We start from the raw sequence: 23,596 nt of genomic DNA, 5'->3' as shown, positions 1-23,596 counted from the left end.
TCCGTGGTTTTTAGAAAAGTCTGTTTTACTTAAGAAATATCAGATGAATAAATCAGTTCATTAGTTAGAGGACATAAGAGTCTTTCCCCCACCTGCGAGGGAGAAACCCATAATACTCTCTTGTCTAGTTAAATATCTAGCATGACAGCAAGTCATGTAAAAGTGGTCTTGGAATATATAGAGTGCAAACCCAGAAGGTTTAGGGAGGTAAAGACAGATTCCCTAAAAGCCATTTCAAGGATTTGGGGATGGGAGGTTTAACTGACCTTTGTTTCAAGATGAGTTTTACTCTCTCAACCCATTTCCAGTGAATCTCCATGGAAAATCTCCCCTGTCAGGAAAGCAAGTTTTACGACAGAATAGCCAATGACACTTACTTTAGGAGCTGTACAATATCTGTTTGATTGTAAGGTAAATTTTATTTTAAATTAAATTTTCTAATTGGTAAATTTTATCTCTAAACAAAATATTTATCATAGCTGTGGATTGACTGTGTATGTGTATTTAGGCTTCTGTTTTCAATCTGTGTAACTTTTAATGTCTAAGGAGGTGTTATCTGTCAAGTGTTGAAGCAAGACTCAGATATAAAAATATCCCTTCCTTTCTAAACATAATTTAAAAAGTGACATGTGCATGTGTTACATTTGTGTTTGCATATGGATTAACAGATAGCTACAGAAAACACACTAAAATAACAGGTTTGATTACATGGAAATCTGGAAATTGGGTTTGATTAATTACTGCTGTAAATTGTTTTGGCATTGTGCCAACTCATGAGTGCATTGCTCTAATGGAGTGACAACTGCTGAGGGGAGGAAGCTGTGTCTCAGTCTCAAGATAGCACAGTAGGAAAAATGGTTGGCTGTGGTTGTGTGCTTGCAGGGTTGTTTTTAAAAACAAGCAAACAAACCCAAATAAATAAATGACAACCTCTCACAAACAAACAAATGAAGCCCCCACTGCTGCTGCCTCCCTCCTGCCCAACTTCCCCCAAAAAAAACCCATCCAAACCTTCAAAACCAATTACTGTTCATTGAGAGCACAGTGATCACAGGGAGTTTCTTTGTGGATTTTTAGGTGTGTCTTCTCAGAACGAAGTGCTAAGGAAAAGCAGCATGTCTGTGGTTTGGGTGGAGCATTTGATGGGAGTACCTTAGACGGTGAATGTTTGATCACTTTTCATCTTAAATTAAGTCTCCTTAGAATTTTCAGTGTTTTCAATAGAAAAAATGTCCAGTACTGCTTAGGATAACTGACAGACTAAGGAATGGCTGGTTAGATCTATTAGGTCAAAAGACAGCAGAATGTACTTTTAGTTTTCCGGTCAGCTTTCCTGAGAGTTTTGTTTTGCTTACTATTGAAATGTACAATGAACACTTGTTCCTAGAAAAAATAATGCATTGGGGTTTTCTGGATGTCTTTAATGTCTAGAAAAGGTCACAAGATTTGTCTTGGAAGAACTGTGGATGTTTTAGGTAGCTTGTGTACTTTGGAATTGACTAACCTTTACATTACCCTACAGTGTGGAAATTGTTTTTCTTGAAACACATACTTTGCTGAGGCTTATTCAGTCCAGTTCTGTTTTGCAGTACAATTGTGTGGTTCTGCTGAAACCCATGCAATAGAAATCAGTGTGGCTTTCTTGTATCACAATGTGGGGTGTTACTCCTTTCCTGAGCCTTGATAAAAAAAATGTTCTACGTGTGTGTGCAGTTTCTTAAAATACTTCTATCATCACAGACATTTCTGAGGCAGGGTTAGAGCGCAGTTTTCTTCTACTTGTCTTGTAGGTATGGAGTATGGATTAATGGTAGGTACTTAACCTGGCTTCAGATATATTGGATAAAGACAAACTGGAATTTACATCTCTAACTGCATCTTAATAAATTCCAAATTGAGCTAATGTTTGTAAGTTTAATCAAGTTATAATTTCTGAACTAATTTTGTCTCTGGCTGGTGACATATTTAATGTCAAAGAGAAATTAACAGTAAGCACCATCTAAGTTCCAATTGAAGAAAGGTTTGAAATGTGTTGATAGATTTTTAAATATTCATTTAAACATAATAAAAGTAAAATAGTCTTCTTAAAAGTGGTATCTGAGTTAGGTGTAGGATCTAATTAGTTTATGACAGTAATTCTGAATTAACTCTAGTCCACTAGAAAAAATGGTAAGCAGTGAAAAATTTTCAAGCATTGATTCCACCTAGTGGTAAAAAAAATTATTACTGGTTTACATACTATGTGTTCAGAATAACATGAAGTTCCTGTTATATATAAAAAAAGAGGAATTAAACTGTCTCTTTTGTAAAATTATCTACACATGTGCAGTCATGCAAAAGCTGTTTAGAGTAGGCAGCTAGAATTTGAACACTTCACTGATTAATACTGACAGGGATGGTTTAGGTAATGGTTCAAACATACTTACTCTGTCCAATTAAAAAAAAATTAATTGTACAACTGAGTGAGGGTCTTTGTACAGGTTTTAAAAATTCCTTTTTATGTGTGTATACATGTCAAAAACAGGCTTTTTGTGGTTTGGGGTTTTTTTTGTTTGGTTTGTTTTTTTGAGGAATTTTTTTTTTCTTAAATCTGTCTTTGGAATAGAAGTTTGAATTCAGGTAACATTAAGGGTGTGGATGTGGGTTGGGAATTCCTGGCACAATCATCAATGGGATTTTGCAATGAACTATGGTGGAGAGATGCATTTGAGGAACACTCACCTGGCAAAATATTGACTTGGCTAAGTTCCCAGAACTGGTTCAGAATGGATCTGCAGAGTTCATCCTGTGGGCACAGGGAGAAGGTGACGTGTGCTGGGGAGAGGCTGAAGGAAGGCAGGCCTCCTGCTTCTGGAGTTGATACCAGTGTGTGCCAGGCAGTAATGACTACAGCTTTGTGTAATGCAATCTGGGAAGAGCAGATGATGCAAACTCCCTTCCTCTGTACAACATTGCCCAACTATTCTTTAGCAACTGAAAAACCTGACCCCTTCCAATTACAGTAACATGTGAAACCATCTTAGCCCCAGCTGAGGTAGGCCCAGTATAAAAATAATGTTTATCCTTGTAACATCTGTATGTGACAATTAACATGTAAGACAGTAACACAGCTGATTCTGACTGATGTGTGTAGACTGTCTTTTTTTCCCTTTTCATTTATAGGTACTTGTTTCACAGTGGCAATCCAGAGCATCCAGGAGACATACTTCTAAACACAACTGTAGAAGTTTTGCCTTTTCAGGTATGAATTTTTTGATTAGTGTCTTCTCCATTACAGGATAAAAGCAAAGTCTCTTTATTGACTTTTTTAACAGGGTGAGGAGACATAAATGCTTCTTTTAACTGTATGAACTTGATGTTTTGATGGTCTCATACTTTTCCTTCTTCTAAGTGGATATGTTCACAGAACACTATTGTAACTATTCAGATGTTCATTCAGGGTGCAGTCTGCACAAGTGCTGTTGGTAATTTGGAGGTGAAAAAGGTAATTTTCTTCTAGTTCATTGCTACTATTTAAAAAAAAAATAGTCTTCCCTCTCCTGTGTATTTTGGGAAAGGGGAAACCTAAATGAATCTGCTTTTTGATTTAGTAAGAAAGTCTTAGTTCAGGGATTGACACACATCCAAACCCATTAGATACTGAAATATGTAGATTGTTAAACAGAATTTGTACCGTTCCTCTGATTTCTGATTTTTTTCCCCCATAAATCAGTCAGTTTCACCACAGGAGAGCACTACACTATCTAAAGTATATTCTTGTTTGAAGTCAGATGGTATGGGTTCTTTTTCTTCATCTAGGTATTAGAGCTAACTATATATATCACAAAAGTCTGAGAGGATTATGATACTACTTCAGACAAGTTTATTTTATTTAGTATTAAACAGCAAGTATTTCTATCTTCTCCCATATATGTGGTTATAGGAATCGTGAAATCTATGCCAAAATTGCATGTGTTGAATCTTTTTTTTTTTTCCACTTCCTTTTAATTTATTTTCTTAAAGTAAAGAATCATGGAGAAGTTCACATCTCCATTTTCCCAGTCTGCCTTCCTTGGAGCAGGCAAAAATAGGAAATTCTTAGTATTCCCAGACTTAAAAAGAAATTTGTTAGTTTAATTGTAATCATACAACATGACGTGTGATATTATAAGATCTGAGGGGTTTGTTTCCCAAGACCTCTGGAAATACATTCAACCACAAAAACAGCAGCAGCCCTCACTTCATCTAAGCCCAAGATACAAGAATGCACAAGGTAATGAGCAAAAATGGCATCAGGCATCATCGTTTTTGGCTTTACTTGGCTGTTAAATGTCCATCAAACTGGAGCATCCCTTAAGGAAGTAATGCTACAGAGGTTGTATTGCTATTGATGCAATTTGTGGAAAAGGTAAACAGAAATTTCTGCAGCTGGCCTGTTCCTAAGCCACTGATGACAGCAGAAAATATTGCCAGTGGGAGGACAGCAGCTCCTGAGGGCCCTGTTTCTCCTCCCTGGACATTAGTAGAGCTAGAAGTCCATTCAGGTATTTTAACCCTGATCTTCCTTGAGTAGAATTCAGAAAAACAAAAAGCAACCCTTAGAAACCAGAGTGCCCCCAGACTGGATTTGCCTGGGACTCAAGCAGCACACTAAAAAAACCCTCAAGATAACCTGTAAGAAAAAACTTCCCCAAACACCCAAACAACAACAACAACAACAACAAAAGAAAACTAAAACACCTGTCCTCCAAATAAATAAAAAAAAATCCTGACCACTTTTTCAGCTGCCTCACTTCAAAACAGGGAAAAAAAAAAAAAAAGCTGATCAATTTAATCTCTGTTTTGTCAAGCATTTTTAGTTAATTCCTGGGCAATTCTTGGAGTGGGTCTTTCAGTATTGGATCATGGTTGTAATTTTCAAGCTGTGTCTCAAGCTCTACTCTACTTTTTTTTTTGTGCTTATTAAAAAAATCCCCGTCCATATTAGTGAGGCACTGATAATTGCAGTGCTTCCCTCACTGGTCTGATGCTTTCCATCTCACCCAAAGTCTTAGATCAAAAAGTAAGCTGCAAGTTTTCATTTGTCTGAGAGAAAGCTCTTGTTAAGTCATAGAAAAACAAGGCAGGATCCTGCCTTTGCTTTTCTCCTACTGTGTATGCCAGTATCCTGCTAAGTATTCTGTTCACAGGGCACTTACCATGCAAGTTACGTGGGGCACTTGGAGTACTTCTTTTTTCTCCCTTGAAGCCAAGTATTGTTCAGTTCTGGAACACTGCTGCTCTTTCTTAATTTTTTTGTGTTGGCTTGTCTAAGGCTATAAATAACTATATTCCACGCTGTTTTTTAATTATTTGGAAAAAATGGATGCTGAATATATAAGAAAAGTGCACACACATTTGTCTTTCTCTGGCAAAGTCATACGTCAAAATAAATTATCTCATTTATGCTTTGTTGTTCCAGAATGAAGAACTGGTATTAAGCAAAGAAACCAAAGACAAACGCTTAGAGGATGGTTACTTCAGGATAGGTATGTAACAGTAGAAAAAAAAGTGTATTCTTACTATTGCAACTGTTAAAAGACATCTTCATTAAAAGTAAAACAAACCTAAACCTGAGTTTTGATCACTCATTTTTGGGTATGTGACCCTGTAGGCTTTACTTAGTATTGTGTCCACTATTTCTTTTCAGAGACTGATGTACTAAACAGAGATCTCTTGTGACTCTTAGTTGTAGTGCAGCTACATCCAACTTTTCTGCCAGGACTGATCACCTGGATTATAGTAGAGGCATTTCCAGGTTGTGTAAGATCACCTCCTCTGTCCTGTGACTGCACAAGTACTTTGGTGTGAGCTGTGTGCTTGGCCTGGATGTGAATCCACCCTACAGACAATCAGCTGTCTCATCGTAGGATGAGACTGGCATTTCAACAGCCAAGTGGCTGTTGGGGAAGGTGCCTGGATACATGTTGTCAAGGAAGAGAAATTTTACTCATGGATTTTAATTAGTTGCTGGACACAGCTTGGGCAATCCTGTTATATTGGAAGCACATTTTTTTGGTCATAATAAATTACATTTGTTGTCTATATGGTTTAACTGTGAAGTCTAACTGGGCTTTTAAATTGAATTCTTACTCACCCTAATATAATTGAAGATGCTTTAAATAGGAATATGTTACACATTAATGATATTCCTTGTCCTTAATCCTCCTTGAAAACCCATAAGCCAAAGGCATCATGTTTAGTTCCATGATATTAAATGAATACCTGTGCCAAAATCTTCACAGAGTTTGAGGTGTCAATGCCTTTAGACAGTTTCAAAGCTTTTATTCTTGTGCAATCCTGTTCAGATTGGTGTGTGCTGATGATGTGCCCCATATTGTTTGCTGCTGCAGAACTGGATCTGATGTCAAAATCACTGCCTTTTGTTTCAGGAATGATACTGGTTTCACCTGTGAATTATGATACTACAGATACATCTTCTGGATTTCATACTTCAGTTTGTTGAACAGGACTGAACTGAATGTACTTTTGCTTCTTTTGTAGGGAAGTTTGAGAATGGTGTAGCTGAAGGAACAGTTGACCCCAGCCTAAATCCTATTTCATCATTCCGGCTTTCAGTGATACAAAATTCAGCGGTGTGGGCAATTCTGAACGAGGTAAGAAGTGGTAGAACATTTGAAAACATAACTGGTGAATGGGAGATTTCTTCATTCTGTTTTGAAGCTCAGACTTTTGGCTAACACTAGTTACTTCTTATTACTCAGAAATGTAATACACTAAACCATGACTTATGTTTTCTGATTTCTATTTCAGATTCATATTAAAAAGATTACAAACTGATCGTGGAAATCTGCTTTAGAGGAAAAAAAAAGAATCCTTGAAAACTCTTCCTATGAAATCTGACATCCTTAGCAAGTCACACATTGAAAATACTGAGCATGCACCTTATTCCAAATGTCATTCTTTTTCACTTGAACTCTACCTCTTGTGAAATCTACTGTAGATGAGAAGATTGTATTTACCCCTTCTTATCTGATCCATCCAGAAACTGATGCTCCACACTGATAACGTTCGTCCGAGGCCCAAGTTGTCCTCCACTGTAATGTGACTTTACCATCTTATGATTACAGAACCCTGCTACGCTTAACCTGTACTATTTTGATAGTATAGTAATATAGAGTTGTACATATTATTACATTCCTTGAAGAAGAAAAAAATATAATTATTGTTAAATAAGTTTTATGAAGGGGGTCCTTTCGGAGTTCCATTTATTTTCTATAACAAGAACCCTCTTTTATAGACTGTCAGGGATATATATTAAAAATGTTAGGGATATTTAATTTATTAAAATAATTTGAAAAGTACATATTTTTATGCAGTAAAATTTTAAATTGATATAGTTTTTTTATGAATTCTCTAGTTTAAGTTATCTTTCTACATTTTTCTTTGGAGATGCAAACATAAATTAATACCATGTTTCAAATATACTGCCATGTTTAAAAAAACAAGATTAAGTTTCTAAATTATGTAGTTTTATACACAGAATCTGAATGATGTTCAGAGGCATAAACAGAGTTCTGAAGAGCATTATTCTTTGGGGCTATGAAATTCCAGTGTGTACAGTTTGTAGCCACATAAAAAGCATGTTGAAATGTCTTGTTTCATATTATGTACTAAATCTGCAGTGATTTTAGATTTGATTCCATTGCATTTTAGAATAATTTTTTTTTTACTCCCAAACCAGTTCTTTCTAAAAATATTTGTAAACATTTCCTAGGCTGAACAAATTCATTTTCTGTACTGAAGAAAATCATTCTCCAGCTTTGCTTTGGAGTGACAAGAGGTTACCTTTTATCAAAAGAATGAACAGTAGATATATTTGACCTACAGAAGTCTCCTTTTAAAAAGTTCTGTTATTGCAGTGTTTACTTTGGACACATTAGTGAGTAGTTACAGTTTTTTTTCTTCCTTTGTTCAAGAACAAGGTCTTAGTTTGACTCCTTTATGGATCAGTATGGTAACTTGCACTAACTTTATAGTAGGAACTGAATTTGGCCTCAAGTTAGTACCCTGCCTTTTTGTTTCAAGGGAAACAGCAGTGATCTTAAATGAATCAGAAATTCAGTCAGGAACAGAACACGATCTGGACTACAATCAGAGTGGAATTGTTGCAGTACTAATGCTGCTGCTTTTCTTAAGAGTCTTTCTGCTTAGGTGCTTATGTGTAAGGACTCAGGCATGGCAAGATTTCAATTAGTCAGAAATGGCCTGGAAAAAGAGGCAGGAATTCCTTCCTTTAATAGGAATGAAGTACCTGACTGTCATTGGAGGGAGGCATCCATGCTGGCTTAGGTACTCTCAGTTGTGCTGTGAACCAGCCTACTGGAATTGACATTTCAAAACCCTGGCCAGCTTTCTCTGTGGAAAAACAACACTGCTACCCCCAACACAGAATCATAGAATCAGTTAAGTTGGAAAGACCTTTAATGTCTTTGTGATCAGGGCACAGATGCACAAAACCTGTTGCATGCTCCCTGATCTAGAGCAGGGGTCTTAAATTCCCCATTAAAGTTCAGCTGATAGATTGGCCTCTTTCATTGATATGTTTATAAGGAGCAGGAGCCTAAACCTGCCTCTCTAGCACTGCAAGCCTTCACTGGGTTATAGCATCAACCTGTCTTCTCTTTCTGCCTTGTTGGAGAATTGTGCCATAGCTTTGACAGTTTAGCAATATTCAAGTTGAAGAACTTAACTACTTCTACAGATTGTTGTACAGATTATCTGTGTTGTCTGGGGACACAGGAAGTCAAGATTTGTACACAGAGGTAAGACCTTCTCTTTAGACCGACTGGTGTAAGTTCAAGAAAAGTTAGATACCAGGCAGCCTTGTTTACTTTTCCTGATTGCATCAGGTGATGTAAATAAAATGCTACTTGGAAAGCTTGTGTTGCCCATAAAGACTGTGGGCATAAGCTAAGCACTGGTCACATAAATGGAGCTTATTCTTGGATTTTGGAATGTGGGTCACGCGGCTCTGAATCCCTGTGTGACTTTGAGCCTATTGTGGTGCTACAGCCCTGTTGGTTCCCTGTATAATGCCCTGCCATCAAATTATCAACATGCGATGGCTTTTTATCACACATTAACTAGCAAAGGTCTGAGAAAAGTATTTAGGTTTTCTTCTCAGCTGAGTCTGTGAATGAGTGCTGCAAGTTACTTAACGAGGGTTATTTATTACAATCCAGACTGCAGAAATACATTAGATACTGCAGTTTCTTAATATAATTAGTTTTGCTGACAGTGACCTTTTCCATTTTTCCATGAGTCCAGAAGTTTACTGGTACCCACTTGTTTAAGAACACTGTGTGCTTATTCTCAAAGCATCACTGTTCCTGTATTTCACAGCAGTTAAGATTAATCACTGTTAATATATTTAAATACATAGAATCTGTACCACGTTGACTGCAAGACTCTGGTTAGTAGTATATTTTAGTTTTCAAAAACGTTGAGAAGAAATTTATCCAAGATAACAAATTAACTAGTGCATGGTAAAATGTGGGTTGTTTTCTAAAGATTGGTGCATTTTTATTACGTCGTAGTAGCAGGAGTTGAAAATACTCTGGGCTGCTTTAATATTTTCAATGTTCCTGAGCTTATAGGCTCTCTGGATAAATGTGCCACATTAATAAAAATTATATTTCATAGATCCAGGTAAATTCAGAGCTGGTGTAATCAGTTACTTCCGCAAATTTGCTTGGAAATTTTGCTGAGAAATAGAAAAAAGCAAGGAAAATATTTTCTATCTTAATTATTTCTGCAGACAGCTATTTTGGGCTTTGTACCTTTAAATTCCAATTCCCGAGTCAGGCTAAAGTAGTGCAAGTCTCCTTCCTGGAAGTATAGTGAAGTAAGAACACTTGGGCTGTTTGGCTCATCAGCCTCTAGCCCGGGCACTCTTTGTGACTGGGCCTGCACCAGTGGGGCCGGTGTCTCCTGCACGTCTCCATTGTAAGGGACAGTATTACCATAAGAGATCTTAAACAGCATCTTAAGCCTATTACTGTTTTGGGGGAGTTTTTCCCTACATGTATTCAGTTTCAAGTTATTTTTGTTGTGACCTTAAAAATCCCCTTGAGACCGCTGAATCTTACAGTTATCCAATAATGGAAAGTGTTTCAAAATGAACTGCACTATCCTATGCTCCTGTTAGCTCATTCTGATGCTGTTAAAGCTTCAGAAAAGCAAATTTTTGTGAAATCAAAGGCATAGCCAGAAACCTTCATTATCTGGGCAAATGAACTTCTTACACTGGATGCCAAACAGACTGGCTGATGCTAACACTTGCTTTTCTGAGCTGATAAGGATTGCTTGGGGACCAAGGAAACACAAGACTGTCAGTATAATCTTGCTTTGCTCATTCAGTGGGTCATCCTACTGAAAACTTTGTAAATAATGTGAACAGGATGTGATAATTAAAGAGTGTTTCTAAAGCACTGTATAAGGCTTTGAGCTTTTGCAGGCATCTCAACTGTGTGTTTTCATTGATGGAAAAAATTCCTATAGATATATTCATTTTTTTCTGTACTTAATGATGGCTTAGAAAAATTCAGATAGATGTGATTCATGGACCAAGAAAAGACTGGAGTCTTCTGTTGTATCACTGCTTGTCTAGCTGTTTCAAAGCAGTTTTTAAATACCTTGAGTCAGATTAGAGCAAAGCAATTTATACTTTGCCTGTGTGAAACACAGTTCCTTGAATGACCTGGAGTTAATTAGTCTTTGGAAAAATTAAACAACTGTGTAACAGTTTCCTTCTTTTATTTTTTCCCCCAAATATATTATAATTTCAGTAATCTCTGTATTTTGTTGGAAATATTTCCTCCAGATGAAGTATCCTAGTAATTTGTAGTTCGCCTCCAACTTGGAAAGTATTATTTTAGTCTTGTGGGGGAAAAGAAAAATGGAATCTTTTCCAACCTTGCTCCCCTAAAATAGGAAGGATGTATTCTGAAAAAGCTAGAACAAGTAACTGTAGCTAGAAAGGGGAAAAAAGAAGTCCTTGTGTTTTTAAATCATCTTTACAATCACCAGCATAAGGCTGAAAAGCTATTAAACAACTGGTGTTTTCAGGCTAGCATGGATTGCTGATGTAAAACACACAGCCCATGGAGACCTGGTGAATTAGTCCTTGAGTGTCACCTTTCCAACCTTAGTGGTCACTAAAGGGTTTTGCTGATTTCTGCTGTGAACAGTGAGCTACTGGAAGTTAAAGTAGCTTAATCTTGAGAATGATGAAACCTTCTTTCCATGGGAAAAACTTCGATATTTCTAAAGGGAAGGTACACAGGCCCTGAGTCCTTCAATGGTATCACATCATAGGGCACTAAATATGAAGTATTTTTTACTGTTGAACTGAAGTGGGTGATCACTGATGCTAGGATTCCTGTTAGGGAAAAGATGTACAGTTAGGCTGCAGCTGCCTGCAGGACAGGAGCTCGTGCTGTTAGCCAGGGATGGAGCAGATCCTGACCGGAATCCTTCACCTTCCATGGATCAGCAGTTCAGTGGCTTTCCTTGTTTAAAGGAGAACATTGCTCAGTATCTGCTGAGAGGGAAACATGAATCTCTTCAAGCCTTAACAGTGGCTGAAACACACAGTACTGTAAGATGCACTGCCAGCATATTTGGTATTTTAAGATAAATTATAGTTTTTCCTTAGAGATCAGATTCTAGTATTGAAATTGTCTTACTGTAACCAGTTTACTCTTGTGTTGTTTTGGAAACTGAATCCTAGTGCTCATGTTTCATGCTGAACACTGCATTGGAAAGCTGTCATCTTCACTTTCCATAAGGTATTGTTTGTAGTGGTCAGTTTATACTTCTGCCTTGTGGACTTCACAGCTGCAGGCATTGCCATGAGCCCACCCTTGTAGCCAAACCAACTTGTACTTCCCTTCCATGTTCATTGACCTGCCACTCCGAATGGTGGATGTAGTAATACCCACCGGACTGCTAGAGATTGGGTTTAAAAACTTGCTGCTATCTTTGGAAACCTGATAAGGGTCATGTTAATTGTGCCTTTCATCACTGTTTTTTCTGTGTGCCAGAATTGTCCATGTATATTTGAAGTAGTCACTAAAGTGAATCTGTTCTCACAATTTTTCATACAAGGAGAGGACAGATCTCTTGTCTCCTGTCCTCTCTCTGTATCTAGAGACAGTTGTTGCTTTACCATTGCAACACTATTAGGATCTATACTTTCACACAGTCCCAGGGCAAGGTATTCCAGTATTACTCTTCAATAAAACTGCTATTTGATGTCACTTAAACCCCTCATAATGTAGAGCTTATGCCAGTATGTGCAAAGTATCTGCAGTAAAAGTTATGCTACATAGACTTGTTGCAGTTAAATTTAAGCTACAGAAACGTACAAGTAACTTGTTTTTAGGAATGTACTGCGAAAGTATTTGAACAAAATTGCTAACATGTTTACTGTTGTAAATATTTTAATAAAAAAGGACACTTCAAACTTTTTTTACACAGTTATCTACAATAAAGAGAAATTTACAACCATTTACAAAATGTTCCTAATTTTTTCTTTACTGTCAAAATGGCTAAGGTAGAAACAAAATAAACATTAGATACATGAAGTCCTGGTTTTATTTCACTCTGTATTTATAAAAGGAACAAAGCATCTTGGTGAAGTTCCATCCACATGCTAATGAGATCAAATAGAGCATGATGAGAAGTGCAAATGGATACAAAAGAATGGCTGTGTTCTTCAAAAAGGGCAACGCTGAAACAGAAGCAATATTGAAGCAAGTATAAAGTAGTGCTCTTTAAAAATGTGCTTCATGTAGAGTAGCCTTGGGGCAAGGCAGCAATAAAAAATAGTTCTGCTCTGTTGTCCTCCTCTGACATCTCTGCCCTGCAAGTCCTATTGTTATCACAAAATGCTTTGGGGAACTGCTTTACCTAAAACTATGGTCTTAAACTCATCACAGAATTTTTATCTAATGCAAACATCTTCAAGTGGATTTACAGAGGAACAAGAAAACCAAGTTGTGGTGCTACAGGTCTAACAAAAGAAGGTGAGGTGGAGAATATAAATTCTTTGGTTAATATGTCCACCCACCTGCAACCATGGATTGGTACATTTCTGTCAAACTTCATTTACCACAAAGAAATAATTACTTCAACATTTAGCTAAGCCTCTGCTTTACAAATAATATGCTAAGATCAAATCAATAGCCTGAAAACATGCTCTTCTTTTTAGTCAAACAAATACAAAATAAGTTGATGTTACTCACCACTGTATCCTAGGAATGTCACATAGATGTAATAGCCGATTGCAATCAGCCATAACGTATTCCCAACAAAATACCCAATGACAGAATCAGATATGATGACATCTGCAAGAGATAACTGCTTTCAGCTGTTTTGATAGTGTACCATTTTGAAGCAGAGCTCAAAGTATTCTACTTACAGTTGATGAAGAACAGCTGGATAAAATGCAGAATGACTAGAAGTGGGTAAAAAGCATTCAGATGTACATCAAAGGCATATCCCCACTCCACATCATAATCTCTGTTCTGCTGCTTCACTAAGTACTTATTTGAAATGAACCTACATGAAAAGATATTTGAGACTGTTGTTAATATGAAGCTATAAAGCTGACTGACAAAACATAGGTTTGATGTAGTAAGTTGTATGTGATCCCAACTCTCCACCACAAAGTTTCTGCTGTCTGGGAGAAAAAACATGCAAGAATCATGCAGACCAGACTACGGTTAAAATGGTTTTGTTAAAACTATCATCACATCCCCTGCATGCTACAGGCAGCTGAAATACCCTGCGGGTAATACAGAAACAAAACTCTTTATAAAGAAGAGATCAGTGCTACAATTTATCAGTGCAGCCACAAGCTCATTCTCTCTGTACACACAGGGAGATGACCAGTGAAGTGCTTGTACAGGATCAGCACACCTCACACAGAGATGGTTTATTTCATCTCTACAGAACTGATGCACTGCAAGGACAGGAGGAGGCCAGGAGAGTGGTCATAACGTGCCTGTTCTTACTGAAAAGAAGTGCAAAATGCAATGTGCACTGCCCAGTATTACAGGCTACTGAATGAACCTCAAGGCTCTTTCCTTCAGCTTAAGTTCTGCTGACATCAAAATATTTATCCCATTTAGAAGAGGAACAAGAAGTTAATAGATGCTCAGAAATAAGAGACCAGAGTTTTCATGGAAGCTTCCTCTGACCTACTCTTTGTGCCAAGGGTGGGGTTGCGAAGAGGCAGAGCCTGGGTGCAAGGTGAGGAGAGGTGAGGCAAGAAGGGGTTTAGACTCATTAGGAATGGGGGGAGCTTTTGGGGAAAAAAAGTGAGCCTGTACTGGAAGAAAGGAAACAAACTTGAGCCAGGTGACTGGTATTGAGGCTGATTAAAAGACAGAGGAAAATTAGCAGATGCTGAAGTCTTCATGGCTTAGGAGACTGCATCCTGAAGCACAAATTGCTGAGGATGGTGGCAGGGAGCATCACTATAAGCTCTAGCCCAAGCAATTTATGGGTTGCTGTCCCAGACAGGAGCATAGGTCAGGTGGACCTTTCATCTATCAGTTATAATTCTTTTATGTGCCTCATTCTCAATTTTGCAATTACAAGCAGGAGTTCCTGAGGCCACTGTCAGGATCTATCCCTTTTCCAGCTATCATCACTTTAAGATGTCAGCTCCATCACTAAGAACTCTTAAATGCCCTTGCTTTCTGAAGTTCCTTGTAAAATAAAAATTCTTTCTTTGGTGCCCTCCCCTTGCCCCAGAAACACAGGCTTCCTGTCACTTCATGGTTCCCTCACTGCTGCAGGACACATCTATGGTGCTGATGAGGCCTGGGTTGTGAAATGACCTGCTCCTGCCTCTCTACTTCTGCAAGTCTCTGGACAGTAGAGGATAAAGCTAGCAGCAACTACCAACAAAGCAAAAAGCTGCCAAGCACAAGACAGAACAGATGTGGCTGTAGTGGCACTAGCTACAATCTTCAGCAAGAAGCACGGGCCATGTGTATATCGCCCTACATAAACAGAATCATCCTCAGGCTCATGCTACGAGACTTTTTCACTCATTATTTCGATTAAACAGCTTTTTTTTTTTTAACCACCTTTTTTTTAATTGGCATTACTACTGAACCAGCTCAAGAAGAAAGAAAAAAAGCTGGAATGTTCATCATAATACAGACCTTCTGACCATTTATCTTTGTAGGAAATAGTAAAGAAAGAGGTGTGTTCTTTTTTAAGGTATCATTTTGAAACAATTACTACAACAGCATAAAACCTATGGTCAATACCTGTGTATAAGTTTACCCCAAGAAAGAACCAAGTGTCTCACAAACAGCAGAGGACTCTCTGTGTCTGAACAGCAATAGTGAATTTGGCTTCAGAAATCACTACTTACCACATTAGAGTTGCAATCAGGAGGCCAACGCCTACGCAGTCTATGAATACAACCCAAAGTAGCAGTTTTATTGTTTCAAAAAAACCCATGTCCAGCACAAATCCAAATCCTACAGTAGACACTGAAAGCAGAGAAAGATTATTAAAGTCAGCTGTGGAAAAGAAAGCATCAGATCTTAAACTGATGGGGGTTTTTTTGAGCATCCTGTTACAAAATCTCCAGTTTCCTTTTTATTTTTCCCCTGAGATTTTCAGTCCAACAGCTCACTTTTTTCCACCAAAAACTAGATATAATGCAATTTATTCATAATATGAATGCTCATCTGTACTTGGGTCTAATTGTAATGCTCCACCCAAACTATTTTTTTTTAAATTCACACAATGCTACAATAGAACATTGTTTTATAAAAGTTCCTTGTTAACCCAAACCACATGTGTAATTCTATTTCAGTTAAGAGTTTTTCTATTACAAACAGCAATACACTATTTAATAGAAGGCAACTGAGACAATACTTATTTAATTTGTAGTTCAGTCATTTATATGAGCTCCTTTTTTTATTGCTTTATTCTGCAATATACAGAATCTCATCAGGGCCTTTATGGTAAAAACAGTGTTTTATCCATAATATTCAGGTAAAGCAAATATTCAGTATTTTTTAACAAAAACACTGCCGTGTGGCATAGGGTTTTCTTACTGTCTGTAAAGTTACAGTGAACTATGCAGTTTTAAATGCAACAAAAAATGAGTTGCAACAGAGAGATCAATTCAAAACTGCAGAGTACTACTTAAGCCTACTCTGATTTCTACTTCCCACCTTAACTTCAAAAAGGCTAGGCCTTTTTCTTCTGTTCTACTTTGATTAAAAGATCATCCATAAAAATTGGCCTTTTCTCTGTGTGTGTTACTAGAAGGAAAATAAACATTCATCCCTAAACTTTCCCTCCCTCTTCCTTATGCTGTCTGTTCTCCTGCACTCACCACAGAGCCAGATACTGAGCAGCACTAGGAAAGCAGGATCATCTCTCGCCCATTGGTCCTTTGTCTGTTTTCTGTAGTGAAAGTTCCTGTACACCCTCTGGGGCGACGTGAACAGGTAAAGCATCTGCCAAAGCGCAAACTCGAAGTCCATCTGCCGGAAGTGGAAGAGCCTCCGGAGGTACTTGTAGCGTTTTGCTCCGGCCGTGTGCCTCGCAGCATCTCGGGGGCTCAGCACACCATTGCCCTGGCTCCCAGAATTAACCAGCGTGGTTGGCAGCATCTTGCTAAAGAAGGAATTTCAGAAGATGTATTTGATTTTGCACATAATAAAGGCTACAAATAAAATCACGTGACGAAGGCCACAATGCTGAAGTGACAAAAACTGAGCACAAGTATAAACAATGACATTTGCTGGAGCAAGTCCAGAGGAGGCCATGGAGTTGACGGGAGGCCTGGACAACCTCCCTTATGAAGACAGGCTGAGAAAGTTGGGGCAATTCAGCCCTAGAGAGAGAAGAGAAGGTTGCGTGGAGGCCTCCTAGCACCTTCCAGTATCTGAAGGGGGAAAACAGGGAACCTGGGATACTTAATCAGGAACTGTGGCGATAGGACAAGGAGTAATGGGTACAAACTGAAACAGGGGAAGTTTAGGTTAGATATAAGGAAGAAATTCTTTACTGTGGGGGTGGTGAGGCACTGGCACAGGCTGCCCAGGAGGCTGTGGATGCCCCAACCCTGGCAGCGTTCAAGGCCAGTTTAGATGGGGCTTAGAACAACCTGGTCTAGTGGGAGGCATCCCTGCCCACGGTGGGGGGATTGGAACCAGATGATCTTTACGGTACCTTCCAGTCCTTAACAGTGTACGATTCCGTGACTTAGGAGCGGCCCGGCCGTCGCTGCTGACAAACACCCGCCCCCCCTCAGCGGGGCCCGCGTTCAGCGCCGGGCCGGGCAGCGCCGCAACCCCGAGCCCCGCCCCGCGCTAAGGGTCTCACCTGCTGCCCCGGTCCGCAGCGCGACCCCCGCCCCGCCCGGCACCGCCACCACGGCCGCGTCCCGCAGCCTTCCGGCACCGTCCGCGGCGCAGGCGCTCGGGATCCTTCCCGGAGCCGCCCCGTCCCTTCCTGCCCCCGCCGGAAGCGGCCGCAGCGCTGGGGATGGAGGCCGCGGCTGGCGGTGGCCGCGGGGCGGGCGGCAGCGGGGCGTAGCGCCGGGCTCGCCGCCATGCCCAAGTACTACGAGGATAAGGAGGAGGACGGGCGCGCCTGCGGCGGCGTGAGGGAGGACCTGCGGCAGTGCCTCCTGGAGAGCCCCTGCGTCCTGCAGGTGAGCGCGGTTGCCCTCCCGGGGCAGGCACCCGCAGGTCGCTTTTTTACGGCCTCTTACCTCGTTTTTGCAGCAGCTTGGGGAATTACAGCTGAGAGGAGAGTGCAAGTCACCGTACCGAAGCGAAATCCCCAGTGAACTTCTCTGAAGTTGGAACTAAATGATCCTCAAAGGCCCCTTCCAACCCAAATCAGCTCAGTTGGCCAGAGCGTGGTGCTAATAACGCCAAGGTCGTGGGTCCGATCCCTGTATTGGCCTTCCCTTAAGAGTTGGACTAGATAATCCTTGTGGGTGCCTTCCAACTCAGAATATTCGGCAACTCTGTTCTATCATTCTGTGAAGTATTTTGATGTCTCTTTGACGAGCTGCAGAAATCAAAATTTTAATCACTTCTTTTTTCATCTACTAGGAAAACAAAAGCCCTAAACAATGCTTGAGGGAAGGACACTGTAGGAGTTTGCAAGTGACATTCTTTGCATGCAAAAGATCAATGGTAAGCGTGATGCATCTTCTGCTACTGGCCTGGATGTTTCCTGTCCTTTTCCCCCTCTTTTGAAGGAAAACACTATTTCAGTAAGGCAGGTGTCATTAAGCAGAACAGCTCTTGCCTTTGAATCCTGATTAAATTATGGGTGTTGTACTCAGTTCTCATGAAGAAGCTGGAGAGTAGGAGAAATTGAAAAAAAGGCATGTTTAGATTGGCTTAGGCTTAGAATGTCACAGGTAACAGTGAGGTAGGTATTTTCACTATTGTTTTTAGTAAAGTTTTGTGTTAAAAAGTAGTAGTAGATCAGGTAATTGGAAGAATATCAACAAATTATTTCTTGTCTGTAAGGTCATTGAAAAGCATCCATATAGAGAACGTTTCAATGAAATGAAGTGAGACTTTTACTATTGAAACAGGATCTTGCATTGAGTTCATATTTAATCATTAATTTTCTTGAAGTCCTAGAATTCATGATAAATAACAGTTTGTGTTTTTATATGATGAACTATCCCATAGGGTAATGACAAGTAATTTTTAAAATTGTAATTAGATAAAGTTTTCCCTATTTTGATAGGAGTTTCTTGTCCAGAGTTTTTTTGCTTGTGTTTCCATAACATTTAAAACATATTTAAGACGCGGTAAAGATGGCATTCAAACTTTCTAAGCATGGGAAGTGCAGGGCTTATTTATATTTTTAGCTGATGTGATACATAATGAAGAATGTACAGCTGAAATGGTACCTTAAATTTTTCTTCCATTTTGTATTAGTCATAGCAGCTTTTGTACCTCTCCTATATGAACCATAATAATCCACAAAGTGACAAATTATTATTTCTGTGGATGGGAAAATGCTGTGTATTCAAAGTTTGAAGTACCTCCGTAAAGCTGCAGTAGCAACATATGTATCTCCCGGTGATGTGCCTGTATTTTGCTGTCTATGGATTGTTAAGGGAGCCTAATGAAACTAAGTTTCTAGCTACATGTCTCCAGTCATGCTGGAAGAAGCCTGGCTCTTAAATGATTTTATTTAACTCTCCCAAATTTTAAGGCTGATGAGTGATGTTTTTCTTGTCGTGTTAATTCTGTAAATTTCAATAATCATGCTCAGTCAAATTTGTTATTTGTTATAATAGTGAAACTTAAAGAGTGTGCAAAACCACGTTAGATGCTAAAAGCAGATACAATTTACAGTATGCTAAAATCATCAGGGGTTTTGCCTAGAGGCTGTTTTCTTTTCAAGGAAGGAGAAAGTCTTACCAGAGGAGTAAATTTTAGTGCACTTGACATGTCGAAGTAGGGCCAAAGTTTAAAGTGAAAGCTGCTTGGTTATTGGACAAGCTGTGTCATCATGAGTCTAGCTCTTTACAAATTTTGCTGCAGTTCTGAATTCTGGAAGGTTGGTTAATGGTGGTAGAAGAAACCTTCTCAGTCTAATATCAGAATATGGCTGAGTTGCAATCTGTTACTGCCATCTTCAAGACTGGCTATCTAAATTCAGAAGATTTCTCCCAAGATCAAAGTATGTTTTTCTGCTGCATTGAGAAAGAACTTGCAGTTTAGCTTCTGTAAGTTCTGTGGCTTTTATTTTAGCTTTACATTCATCTTCAGCCTTTCATGAAATGCTTTTCCTGTAATTGCCAAGAATAAACTTGCAGATTTTACAAGCTGAATATTATTTCTGTTTTTACTGATTTATTTCTATTTTTTCCAGAAACTTTGTATATTTAAGTTATCCCTCTCCTCACGGACATTTACAGTGACTCCCACTTAAACCAAATCTGAATTTTCCTCCTTCAGTTTATCAGTTACATTTGTAAAGCTGATCTAAGCAGAGTTACACTACTTTGTTTTTTATGTATTCCTTTCTATCCTACTTTGCTGCTCTGTCATTTATGTTGTTAGATTGTTTATTTCAGAATGCACAGGAAGCTTATCACATAATTTTCATTTTGTGTGAGGTTTAAGATCATATAATGTCTCTTTCATTGGAATCCCCTGTAGCTTGTTGGCTGTATCACTAGTTTTCTTCAGCTTTCTTCTGGCCTTTGTTCTGATGGTACAAAGTGCCAAGGTAGCACGAACACTCAACAATACTTCTTTTGGAAAATACCTGCTCTTAATATATTGACTTCAATTTTCAGTTGGATACCAGGGCAAGATTCAGAGGAAGGAAGGGATACTGAAGTCCTCATCAAGAGACCTAGCCATGGGAATTCGGGATTCATCAACTCTCTACACAAACCAGAGATTAAAGTAAGAAGATGGTACCTGCTGCATCCTTTCATGCAGTGTTTTTGTGGAAGGTATCTGCTCCTGAGTATTCCAACAGATTGACCTCAATGTGCATTTAAATGTTAAAAAGAAGGCAAGCATAAAGCTGCAAGTTCTGGGTACTTGTTATGTAATTACAATAAAAATGTGAAATCCAGAACAAGCTGCAGAGTGTCATTCTGTTTTGAAGTGGTCTTTTGTGACTTTACTGTAAATTCTGATCATCTTTTACTATTAGAAATAATACAAGGTATGGAACTGAGAGTTCACTTGATGTGTTGAGGAAGAGTTTCGTTAGTAGATGGGTATTTCAAACGGTTCCTCAGAACAGAACTGTTTTCAGAGATGAGGAGTTGACCAAGGTTGTAAAATGTGTGTGCAAGCTGCTTCCTCTCCAGTAGGTTTTCTACCCAATTAATCTGTAATAGATGGGAATGGTAATGTTTTTCAGTCCCCCACTGGTAAGGAAGTGGGATTTATGGGAGTAAGAAGCATTATGTAGTGCTTAAACCATGACTGTGGTCAATGTTAACTGGTTCTGTTTAAGAACTGTTTTTCCAGAGGAGCATTTCCTTTTTCTTCCTCCAGTGTCCCTGCCTCTACAAGCCTTTAAGAAATAAATGTAGTGTAACTCTTACACGTGGAAACTCAAATAACTTCAGACAAGCTGATTAGAAAGAAGATGAGGAAATACTGAGAGAGGAGAGAGCTGTAGTAACTTCTTTTCTTGGCTGAAGCTTATAGTCAAGTGTCTGATTTACATTCAGTTTGAGCAGATGCATGCAACACTTATTGTTTCTAAAATTGATTACTTCAGTGAATGAGCACACGTTGACTGTTTAGTTCTGTCTTAAGCAACTGTTCTGTAATGAGTCAGAGAATGTTTATATTTCTTGTATGTGTTGGACTTTATTTTTGCCATCTAAATAACTCTGATTTCACATTTTTGTGTTCTCTTGATCCTATGGAAGCTAGTTCATTTGTTCAAGTGCTGTAAGCATCCTTTGTTTTCCACAACCTAGTTACCATATTATCTCTTTACATACACTAAAATGATAATTGATGTCTATAAGAGTCTCTTTAACTTTACACTCTAATTCCAAAGTATTACTCACAAGCCTTTTCCATGGGGCAAAAAAATTTAAAAGGAACTAAAAATAAATATAAAGCCACATGGCAGGTATTTAAATGTCAGTTAGAAGAGTGGAAATGATACAGGGGTTTGGTAGTCAAGGACTCTTCCATGGTCTGCCCTACTGCGGGGGTTTGTAGGTTGATGGTTCAAGTGATAATTATTCCTTTCTCAGCCACAATGACTAAGCCTCAGGTAATGGTGCTGCATCAACTCCTTTTGGAAGGGAGCAGGAAGATTGCTACATCGTAGACAGCACGTAGTTATTTTTAGCAATTGGCTTGGTCCAGTGGAGATCAAGCGTTAAAATGAAATCTACTGGATATTTAAGGATGTAATAATTAACAGAACACGTGTATTATTTGATCCAATAGAATGTTAGTGTCAAAACTTCCTAATGGTTCACTAAACTACCTAGGACAGTGTGAAAATACTGTAAAGGTATCAAAATACTGATTTGCTCAAGGGACTATTATTCAATTCCAATATAGTGTAACATAATACTCTGTCTAAGATAAGTAATTATATAATTATCTTCGGACTTTGAGTGCTGTCCTACTTGAGAGATATTAATGCTTTCTTTGGGAAAAATAATTGTTCCACTAATGCCCTAAGTCCTATGCATTTGATTACAGCTTTTTCCCTAATACACAAAATGTTTTTATTTAAACATATTGATGTTTTTGTCTTGTGCCTTGTGCTACACTACTGGCTTTTACTAAAAAAAAGTGCACGTTTCTATTTTTTGGTAGATTTTTCAAGATGGAATCTGTGAAATTGGGTTGTTGAGGAGAAATGGTTGACATGGTACCAAAAGGCTCGTACTGGTTTTAGAATCACAGATATAAGTAGTGCTAATAATTTGTATTGAATAAGTAAAGGACACAGTTTGTAAAGACCTTTCACTGCTGCTCTTGTTCCTCCCGTTTGTTTTCCATGATGGAGAGTCAGAGTCCTAAATGGTGTTGAGACTGACTTCACAGGCTGTGGCTCTATCAGTGTTAGGACATCTCTGTGTTACAACATCTCGTTTCAACAATTAAAATGTTCTCTCTGTGGTCCAATCCTGCAAACACAGTTGTATTTACAGAGCTGTAAACACATATTGCAGACCTGCTCACATGTTTATGATAATAAAAAATAGGCTACGGTCATTTACTCTGAAAATCTTTTATGCCGTTAACTGTTCTTTCAAGTTAGTACAGAGCAATAAGCATATGAGTCTGTTTAACGAAGGCCCATGTGTACATATGTTGAAAAGTGAAAGAAAAGGGGTTGGTGTTTAAAAAGTATCACACACTTAGTATTTCAGTTGTGCATCTCAAAAGGAAAACAAAGCATCTTTAAAAAACTCTCAATTTTGAAATATTTTCTGCTTCAGAATGGGTGCATTTGTATTACAAAGAGCTTCATTATTCACTGGGTGGCATAAATCTCTCTTCACTTTTAAAGTTTCTGGAGAGTAGCAGATTGGATGAGATGCTTTTTTCCAAAGAAAACATTTAAAATAATATATTTTCAGTGAAAGCCTGGAACAAACTAGATTGACACCTTTTACTCATAAGAAGAGCATTAAATGAAGTCATAATCTAAAAATGCAGCCGCAGTATGTAGGTGGTAAACAGTATCTGTTGTTTAAGCTTGTGGTTAGAAAACTTATAAATACAGAGCTGTAGCAGCTTTGTTAACATGATGAATTTTATGCTGCCTTGATATGTGGTCATTTAGAATGCATGTATTTATTGTAAATATGTGTCTTGTCTAAAGCTGAAGAACACAACACCATAATTCCAGTCATAAATTGTAGTTGACAGAATAATAGCCAGAAACCTTAAGATCCTTCCTCATTTTTCTTTTTCCCAAATCTGCCTGCTGAATTTTCTGTCTCTGGCATAGTTTTATTATCTTCAGAAAATAATTAACCAGTTATTTCTGTAAGTGGCACACTCCTCAATGACTTGGTTGA

General features: G+C 38.5%; 3 protein-coding genes across 5 annotated transcripts in view; 2 read left to right on the top strand and 1 right to left on the bottom strand.

Moving 5' to 3' along the window:
* Positions 1-10,469, top strand: part of MGAT4A (alpha-1,3-mannosyl-glycoprotein 4-beta-N-acetylglucosaminyltransferase A) — a 662,166-nt gene extending 651,697 nt beyond the window's left edge. For 2 of the 3 annotated variants that reach the window (XM_032100327.1, XM_032100328.1), the window contains exons 13-16: positions 3,163-3,241; positions 5,441-5,507; positions 6,523-6,635; positions 6,793-10,363. In XM_032100327.1, coding sequence (XP_031956218.1) covers positions 3,163-3,241; positions 5,441-5,507; positions 6,523-6,635; positions 6,793-6,819 — 286 coding nt within the window. In that variant the 3' untranslated portion in view covers positions 6,820-10,363. Of the gene's footprint in view, positions 1-3,162; positions 3,242-5,440; positions 5,508-6,522; positions 6,636-6,792 lie in introns of all 3 variants that reach the window. The other variant, XM_032100329.1, reaches the window with a different exon arrangement.
* Positions 10,470-12,467: 1,998 nt separating this feature from the next.
* On the bottom strand, positions 12,468-17,666 carry UNC50 (unc-50 inner nuclear membrane RNA binding protein). Its single transcript, XM_032100330.1, is given in 7 exon segments — positions 12,468-12,775; positions 13,290-13,391; positions 13,466-13,605; positions 15,437-15,557; positions 16,415-16,698; positions 17,410-17,507; positions 17,509-17,666. Coding segments are annotated over 7 exon segments (1,014 nt in total). The 5' UTR covers positions 17,641-17,666; the 3' UTR covers positions 12,468-12,638.
* Positions 17,374-22,784, top strand: LOC116440051 (cytochrome c oxidase assembly factor 5). Its single transcript, XM_032100331.1, has 3 exons — positions 17,374-17,740; positions 18,150-18,233; positions 20,369-22,784. Exons 1-3 carry the CDS (start codon positions 17,639-17,641, stop codon positions 20,408-20,410), a joined length of 228 nt encoding a protein of 75 aa, XP_031956222.1. The 5' UTR covers positions 17,374-17,638; the 3' UTR covers positions 20,411-22,784.
* Positions 22,785-23,596: the final 812 nt, after the last annotated feature.

This window comes from Corvus moneduloides, chromosome 2, assembly GCF_009650955.1.
Source record: "Corvus moneduloides isolate bCorMon1 chromosome 2, bCorMon1.pri, whole genome shotgun sequence".
NCBI classification, from domain to species: Eukaryota; Metazoa; Chordata; class Aves; order Passeriformes; family Corvidae; genus Corvus; species Corvus moneduloides.
Note: the sequence above shows the minus strand (reverse complement) of the source record. Positions and strands in the feature narration are given on the sequence as shown.

Bases quoted from the DNA above. Each gene is read 5' to 3' on its own strand.
- LOC116440051 (XM_032100331.1), top strand. From the start codon at position 17,639: ATGCCCAAGTACTACGAGGATAAGGAGGAGGACGGGCGCGCCTGCGGC. The intron at 17,741-18,149 runs GTGAGCGCGGTT...TTCATCTACTAG, and splicing joins AGAGCCCCTGCGTCCTGCAG to GAAAACAAAAGCCCTAAACA. The intron at 18,234-20,368 runs GTAAGCGTGATG...TTCAATTTTCAG, and splicing joins TTGCATGCAAAAGATCAATG to TTGGATACCAGGGCAAGATT.